Here is an 8,647-nt window from a genome sequence, read left to right on the forward strand (position 1 = left end):
TCTCTGCTGAGCAGTTTACTTTCCTCTTACCTGTTGTGTTGCCGTCCGAGTGCCCTGTCTTTGCCCTCTCTTTCCGAGCACTTAGTGAACTCAAAGTGAACTTTTAAAGGTGCCATAACTGCTTATATGTGCTTCTGGTGTTTGGCTGAATCGGATATTCAGCTGTAGCTATTTGAGGAAGAGTATAGAAATGCAACAAAGCTGCAGCTGCGCTAATTCAGTTCACATTCTGTGAAATAAATGAGCATTAACAAGGAATTTTGCCATCTGGAAAAAATGAAAGCGCTTGAGAAAAATGAGTAGGAGGTAAACACGTAGGCAGAAACAGGTCGGCTTTGGTTTATTAACACTTCAGTAGAATTTGGTCACATAAATACACCAGGTTTGTGTTCATCTTTATACAACAAATGCAGCCATTTTAACTGGACCCATCAGATAACCATTAGAAAATAATGTGGGCAAGCTTGCTGTTGTCTGTCAGATTCGGGGTCCTTATCAACTGGAGAGCTCTTCGCACTGTCCAAACATCATTTAACAACACTATTAAATTCAGACAGCTCTTCTCTTAGAAGTGCCAGGGGAAATGACCTTGCCACACCAAGACATATGCTTTTAGTCCACTCTCTTTCTGTAATGAGGAGAGCTGGCAGGATGATCAAAGGCTTTCCACTGAACCCTGATACTAAATGTTGCTGATGAGCCGTCCAAGGGGAGAGCTGAGACCGAAATGTAGATCATACCGAACGACTGGAGAGGTCTGGCTGCTTCATTCAAGTCTTAAAGGGGGGCTGAAACTCACTTGAATGATAATTTACCTTCCCTGCACGTCTGCCTCTGCGCGCAGCTAGTGTCAACACTGCAAGGTGGTCAAGGAAATGAAGGCAATGGGAAAACAAAGATCATTTTGATAGTTCTGCACTGTACAGCCGCAGTGTGATGGCTTCATGCTAGGCCAGGAACAGGCCTGTGGCTGTGTAGGTAAAGACTGCACTGCTTGGTTATCAATGGGAGGAAGGAGCCTCATAGTTTGAAATAACAGGGTGGAGGTGAATGGAAGGAGTTTGAACAAGCTGGACAGTTTTTAACATTCGCTAGTATAAAAAAAGGAGGGGCCCAGATCTTATTGATAGAGTGACTATTGCAGGGCTAATTCATTTCTTTAGCTGGCAAGCTAACTGTTAACATGCATTGTTACAATAGCTCCCGGAGCTTTTAGCTGTTTCTCTCTACTGTCCTGTTCAGTCCCATTGTTGTTTGTTCCCCATTGCAAACAATTTTGTTGTACGAAAAGTGATTGAAGACGGAAATTAAAGTTTGAGCTTACTAACCGTTAGCTAGCACAATCAAGCTTGCTAACAGTTCGTTAGCAAACTTGTTATCTTAGCTCAGTCGCTAACGAGGCAATAAATACACAGTTTATTCAAAAGGTGTATTAGCACAACCACTTCAGATAGATAGATAAATAGATAGATCTATGATGCATTTCTACAAACTCTTCCTCTTTGATGCAACAACTTCAGCATTTGGTAAATACTAAAACATAGTTAGCTTTCTCCATTTTGGACTGTCTGGCTTTCCATCCAAACAAAGTTCAGCGCTGTATAGATGGCTAACTATTGGTGACAACACTTGTGGGTCAAAGTTTCCAAAGATCAATTTAACCAAACACGGCTTCTATCCTTGCTTTTCCCTCGGAAGGACTTGATTTTGCCGTGAAATTGAGGCCACTTAAGTCTTGCGCTTGTAACCTGTGGGCTAGCTCTGTCATGTTTCCACAAATCACCAGCTCTTATTTTTATCTTCCTTCCATTTTCCCCAAAACTGCTGCTGCTGATAGAGTCTGTACGATAAAACCATAAAGATCAGTGTTACAGGGAGTCGCCAAAGCAAAGCTTTTCCACCCTGAACAGAGTGAAATCAATCCAGCTGAAATGGAAATGAGGCACATCGAGAGAATGAACAGCAGGAGCGCCAGAGGTGGGCGACAAAAGGCAGAGGGCGAGGGAGGAGAAGGGTTGTGGCTGTTACAAATTCAAAAACATGTTTCAACCTGTTGAAACTGCTTTGTCAGCAAACTGGCCTGAGTCCAATAAACCCTGAACCCCCCCGCACATACACATGTATGTTCTTTCGCTCTCCTTTCCTCCTCTGGCCCACAAAGGAAAATGTTAATAAACTGGAGACTGCAGATTGGAGCAAACCTTTCCAAAGAGCACAGAACAATAAGGCTAATCTGTCCGTCCCTGGCACAACCCTAACAAGAACGGTGGAACGTGAGTGGCATTTAAGAGCGGGGTCGCTATCTGCTAAGCTGCCACACACCTCGTCTGAGGACGCTCGAGAATGAAACATGGGGGAACTGGATAAATTAGCTCTTCCCAAAGCTTTGCCGGGAGGGAAATTGATTTATATCCTCTGTGTTATTCTTCACAGAAGTCATTATCACCCCTTTGTGACTGATGCTTATCTTTTTATCGTCGGGGTGAAAATGGTCATTTGCATTCTCTGCAAGGAAGAGGGTTTAATGTTGTCAAATCAACACAGATAGCGCACAATAAAAGACAACAATGGTGCTTTCAGGCTCACATCTTCCTTTGTGCCCGTCCCCCCCCCTCTTCTCTGTCTGTCTGTGAAAAGAGCGGGAGAAAGGCATTCTGATATGCTGGTAGATACAAGCAAACAAAGACACGGAGCGGTGCGCTATCACCTCTGTGTTGACGCCACAAGGTCCAGAGCTGTCAGAAGTATCTGACCTCCATCTCTGGCAGATTAAAAACGCATGATGAAAAAAAAACAGAAGGGAAGAAAGAGGGGAAAGTGGATAGAGATCAAATGCGTGTCCAAACAGACTCGGCCGGCGTCAGGCTCGACAAAGTAGAAAGAACAATGTCGCTACGGCAACGCTGGCATGCTCCCACTCACTCTTTGGTGATGTTTTTCCATCTTTGCTCGTTCTAATCTTCGAATGGCGCGATGAGATGAAAACAGTACGTCATAGAGTCAGTAAGTTAACGCCACCGTGAGGGACTTACATTTTGTGGCCATCTTTGCGACCTCTGAGGACAAAGCGGGACATCCTCTCTGCCCTGTACATGTCTAAGTAGCTTTTTCTTTAAGATCATTTTTTTGGCTTTTGTCTTTCTTAGATAGGACAGCTGAAGATAGACGGGACATGTGGGGGGTAGAGAGTGGGGGATGACATGCACCAAATGATCGGCAGACCAGGAGTTGAACCTGCGATCAGTGCAACGAGGACTGTAGCCTCTGTATATGGTAGCTTTCTCTGACATAAAATCTCTTCGTGTTGTCTTTTAAAGGTCAAACGTATCACTCACCGTGAATCTTTGCTGTGGAAAATATTAAAAAACACAACTCCGTTCTGCCGCTCTTAATCGCTCTATCTGGCACCGACCCGCTGGCAGCGGAGACGGGCATTAAAAATAACTATATTGAACTAATCAGTCTTCTTGCTGAAGGTCTCGTTTGCTCTTTAAGGTCATTAGTATTAATTTCAGCCTGTTTCATAACCAGCTCCTCACAGGAGCCTTAAAACAGTCATAATGACAGACCACAGTGGGATGAACTGGCGTACATATGCAGAAAATAGAGCTGAAATCCTGATAATATTTCACTAAGTTAAAGGCAGAAGACAGACTCAGGGAAGGAGGAAAGAGTTGTGAGTTTTTTCAGTCTTTTCTTTGCTTTTACAGAAACATTTTTTGGGAAAAAATATTTGCTTCTTTAACTGTCACCACCTGCTGCACCTCCGGCTGCGTCTTTCATTGTTAGTCTTCGTATGATTAAAGAGAGACTCCTGTGCAGCACCTGGTTTGTTTTGATACGGCAATACCCCAGAGCGACGCGCAGGCCCGCCAGCAACATCTACACTTTGATTTAGAAATCAAAGCATAAAGTGAGAAATGGGCACAAGTTCAAACACTACTTAACTTTTTCATAAACTTTGTTTTATGGATGTACGGAGTGTTTTTCTTCTGCAGGAAAAGGGAACAAAACAAGATTTATGGGAGACGGTTCAATAAGCTTTCACTGCACTGCTGACAGGAGAATAAATAAGGATTACAATATTGAGCTGTATATTTGTACAAAATCAAGTGCATATATATGTTTTATTGATATGTTATAACATAAAAATACATAATGTTAGCCACTTTATAGCGACCCGTCCTTTGCAGCAGAGTGTTTTAAAGCCTTAAATACAAAAAGCCACTTATAAATGTGTTCATTCAACACCACATAAACAAAGTGCACTAAACTGCTTTCCATTGGCCTGTCAGGCCCTCAGCAGAGCCTCCACAGAGAAGGGTAATGGCCTCACAGCGGGAGTCCTCACCGAGCTGCTATGAGGGCTCTTGACGGAGTCGGCGTGAGCGGCTGTGTGGTTGGCAGGAGCGTCTGCGCACCAGCTTTTAGCCGTCAGGGGTCTGGGATCAAAAGTCCTGCTGGGTGCACTGACGTGCGGCCCGCCCAGGATACCCTGATCTGATCCACAAATAGAGCGTGTGACGGCTGAGGAGCCATTTGAGGTCATTATTTCTGCTGGGTTTGAGGCGGATTTGACGAAGTCTGAGCCTGACGAGGTGCAGCCGTGATGCTTGAGTCTTTGTTGTATCAGCTCGGGTCTGTCTTTCCTCTCGCAGCCCTTCCAGCTACTTTTCCCCTCCTCTTCCTCGCTAGTTTGCTCTGACGTTTGGCACATGAAGTCTTTATAGTCCGCCTCAGAAGACCTGCTTTTTAGTTGGAAGAACTGATAAAACTGAAAGTCACACTCATACAGAGGCTTATATTTGTACACAGGCACATAACCGGATGTCCCCGCAGCGCTGGGGTCCTTGCTGAGAAGGCAGCAGTGCAGGCTAGGAGAGGCAGGTAAGGGCGGAGGGTGGAGCATGGGGACGAGGGCGGAGGAGGAGAAGGACAGGTCGCTCTGCAGCTCTCGCTGCCTCAGCTCCCGCTCCAGCATCACGTTCTCCAGCTCCTTGTCCGCAAACGCTCTCCTCTTCCTCATGCGGGCGCTGATGGACGGGCACGGGAAGTGCGTTTGGTCGCGCTGCGTCTGCTTCGACCAGCAGGGGGCGTCGTCCTCCAGCGGCACTGCCGGTTTCAGCCCTGCAAAGGGAGCAGAGCCACAGGCGGCTGTTATGCATTCATATATTTCATTCAGTTATAAATAATGAAGTTGTTCCGACCATTAATTGTTGTGTTTATGTTTGAGTACTTTGTTCTTTAATATTTTAATGATGCACTTGGTTAGCGGCGTCGGTTTTGCTTTGCTGAGAGCACAGAGCGGCTGAGGGGGCCGTAAAGAAGACAAAGCCTCCTGCAGGAACTGACTGCATGCCAGCAGGTATTAATACACACCATGTATTACATTAATGGCCTGTTGATGTGAAATAGTGAAGCTGCAGTGATCAGGTTTGTTTGGATAAATTAAGTGAGAGTAGTGCTGGGAAATAATGACGTTGAAGAAGAAATACTGGCGATGTGGTCGCAAGCAGGCTTAGAAAAGGAGTAAAAATTTGAGTGTGCATGTGTCTGTTTAAGAGCATACACCTGTGCGTACTTATAGAGTTTACTTATAGGGACAAATGTGTGTTTGTTTAGTGACAATGTGGAGACTATGTTTATGTTTGAGGCCTAAAGCAGGTTCCCACAAGGTCGACCATTACTGTAGATTTAAACTTGGTTGGGAACCGGAGGGTGGCTGGTTCAAGTCCCGGTACGGACCGAGTATGGAATTGGGACTGGTAGCTTGAGAGGTGCCCTTGAGCAAGGCACTGAATCCCTAACTGCTTGGGGGCGCAATCCATATGCAGCCCCCTCACGCTGACATCTCTCCATTAGTGCATGTCCATGGAGTCCTGTTTGTGCATGTGTGTATTTCGGGCCTATGTTTCTGTAGCATGCTTGTAATAATAACAAGTGAATTTCCCCTCTTGGATTAATAAAGTACACCTTCTTCTTCTTAACGCTGGATTCAGGTTATGGTTAATAATAAGGTAAACCTGCAGGGAGCAAATGCCCCAGCAAATCAATCAATCAATAAAAAATAATACTAATAATAAACTTTTTTCTTTAAGGCCTTTCAAAAGCAGGGTTACAATTTAGACAGAAATAAGTCAACAACATCAGTGCAAACCAAGCTCTCATGATCTTACACGATTTAAGACCCTCCATGCACTAAAGGTAACAAATGTGAATATTGACTTTAAAGGTTTAATCACATCTACTGAAATAGAGAAAAAAAAACAAGCTTTTCTATCACTGTCTCGGAGCGAAGAAGACACGTTAATGAGAAAGTAGCTCTTAATTAAACTTTACCCTGCAGGATGCTCTTAGCCAGGCTGCTCGGCTCGGCTGCTCGGCTGTAACGCTGATACGCTGTCCTCCGCAACGGAGCTGCGCACCTGACCCCCCTCTTACCCTGAGAGAAACACGGGAACAGGAATCACACAGTCAGACACAATCAAATTACACTGAGACTGTGGCCCAGGGGTAATTAAAGGGAATTAGAACATTATGTAAGAGGCGAGTAGAACGCTCTAAGTAATAGAGATATGAACACTAGAGGAATAAATGTAGGTCTGTTTGAATAGAGACGTGTGTAAATACCTTGTTTCTTTCTATACCTGATAATTAAGGTGGTTTAATATTATATTGATATTATGTTTTAATTAAATACATTCAGTTAACATTTGTCTGCGTAATAAAATCTGAAATATGCATTGATATCCACCTTTAAATACAGACAGACTGCAGATTACAAAGTGCAAAACAAACTCAAATTAGAGAGATGTTTAAAGTTCTGTAAGTGATTCTTTAAGTGTGTCTGATGTACTGGGTCTTATAGCTGTGCTCTGTGTGTGTGTGTGCAGGTGTAACTTCCTTATTTCATTAAGCTTAAATATTAAATTGGCAGCACACTTCAAACTAAGTAGCAAACAGTAATACTAATAATCTGATCCGACTTGTCCAAATGTTTTTATTTAATTTTGATTAATCAATAAATGCAATGTGTACGCTTCAGCCTGTAGCTGTACATCTTCAGTCAGATAGAAACAGTTCAGCTTACTACTTTACTTTCTGCTATAGGCCATGATCACACACACAAGTTCAAACTGTGCACTTTTATTTAAGCACTTTAAAGTGGGAACTACTTTCTCTTTATGAAATTATACTGCACTGAAAGTTCAAGAGAATCACTGTGTTAAATTAACAGCTTGTTACAGTAAAGGGCCGATTTAATCTGAATAGTAGATACAGTAGATATTTCTTTCTAGAATAGCTTTCCCTCTGTAGCCACTTTCCCTTATGTTTGCCTCCTGATCATCACCTACGGTAGGTCATTATTTACCCGTCTGTTTACACTTTATCATTTCTCCATCACTGACCTGCCCTCGTGCCCTCCTCACCTCCGCAGCCTGCTGCCTCCTCAGCGCGACCTGAGCTGCCATAACCCGCTGCCGCTCCACCACCAGCAGGCAGCAGGCGCAGCGGCAGTCCCTCCAGCGGCAGAAGCGTTTGTGGCCTTTCAGACACGAAACAACGCCGTGGTTCCGACAGCGCGCGCATTTGGGGCTCCGGGTCATCTTGCGCGGTTTCTGCTGATGGCGCTCCGGAGACAGGGTCACTTTATTCTCCCCTGGGACCCCGCGGCGGCCGCGCTGCCCGGCGCATCCGTCAGGACTTGTCACATCAATAACTTCTTCGTATTTCAGTGCGTCAAGTGTTGCTGTGGTCTCCAGCTGCAGGCCTCCTTCCAGCTCAGAGGACATCTATGACTAAAAGTGCCGAATCTCTCCTTTATTTCCTTTCTTACGCAAATATGAAAATTATTTTTACTTAAGCTACAACCAATCAATCATGATTTTGGAAGTTAATCAAAGTAGAAGCACTGAAAAAATCGGCCTCATTAAAAGTCAGGAGAGCAGCGGTGGTGTTGTTTTACGCACGCATTTGAAATAGCTACAGAAAACCAATTAAGAACAAAATAATAGAACTCCAACAGCGCTGATTCTGCAACACAACACGCACAGACCGTATTATCTCATAATTAAAATAAATCAGCTTCCATTAGACTGAAAGTAAACCATTACGAGTTTGATTGCCGGCATGGAGAGGCCGCGCGCAACTACTTCACAGCAAACAAACTCCTATTAAAACACCGAGCCGTGAGGTGTCCTGTCCTTTCTCCTGCTGCTGCTGCTACATGACGGCGTTCTCAGGGTGGAAACTTTGCAGCCTACCGCCAGACGTTTGAAATGTTCAGCATCTCTCAGCTGCTCTCTGACGCTGTTTCCAAAGTCCGGCGGATTGTAGACCGGGCCACAATGCGGAGCTCCTGGCGCGAGACCCGGGAGGAAAGATTTGGGGAAGCCCGTGTGCAGCTAAAGGAACTCCCCTTCAGCCTATAAACTCCTGTACCTGCCCGGCCCTGCCCACAACTTCTCCTCATCTTTCAAGAGATTTTTGGAAGTTTTCCAACCCTCATCTCCGAATGACACAAAGTGGGAGATCAACATCTGAGTAAAAAAAAAATGGAGTTAGAAAAAAAAGCTTTTGACTAATTTCATTGACTATTAATGACTTAATTAAAAGCATACAAATTGTTGAGAGTACATCCTACATA

At 44.4% G+C, this 8,647-nt stretch overlaps 1 protein-coding gene across 2 annotated transcripts; it reads right to left on the reverse strand.

Moving 5' to 3' along the window:
- Positions 1 to 4,108: 4,108 nt before the first annotated feature.
- On the reverse strand, positions 4,109 to 8,383 carry dmrt2b (doublesex and mab-3 related transcription factor 2b). Of its 2 annotated transcripts, none has more exons than XM_069680098.1 (3): positions 7,431 to 8,383; positions 6,340 to 6,442; positions 4,109 to 5,127 (listed from the first exon to the last, which is right to left on the reverse strand). In XM_069680098.1, the coding sequence occupies exons 1-3, from the start codon at positions 7,791 to 7,793 to the stop codon at positions 4,292 to 4,294; spliced, it is 1,302 nt and encodes a 433-aa protein (XP_069536199.1). In that variant the 5' UTR covers positions 7,794 to 8,383; the 3' UTR covers positions 4,109 to 4,291. The 2 variants fall into 2 exon arrangements, with proteins under 2 accessions (XP_069536199.1, XP_069536198.1); XM_069680097.1 differs by having other exon boundaries at positions 7,410 to 8,383.
- Between the last annotated feature and the right edge of the window lie 264 nt (positions 8,384 to 8,647).

The sequence above is a fragment of the Semicossyphus pulcher genome, unplaced genomic scaffold (genome assembly GCF_022749685.1).
Source record: "Semicossyphus pulcher isolate SPU_LCO1_2020_fin unplaced genomic scaffold, fSemPul1.0.p SCAF_4, whole genome shotgun sequence".
Taxonomy (NCBI): Eukaryota; Metazoa; Chordata; class Actinopteri; order Labriformes; family Labridae; genus Semicossyphus; species Semicossyphus pulcher.

Bases quoted from the DNA above. Each gene is read 5' to 3' on its own strand.
- dmrt2b (XM_069680097.1), bottom strand. From the start codon at position 7,793: ATGTCCTCTGAGCTGGAAGGAGGCCTGCAGCTGGAGACCACAGCAACA. The intron at 6,443-7,409 runs GTCAGTGATGGA...TGTTTCTCTCAG, and splicing joins TGAGGAGGGCACGAGGGCAG to GGTAAGAGGGGGGTCAGGTG. The intron at 5,128-6,339 runs GTAAAGTTTAAT...CTCCCTTTGCAG, and splicing joins GGCTAAGAGCATCCTGCAGG to GGCTGAAACCGGCAGTGCCG.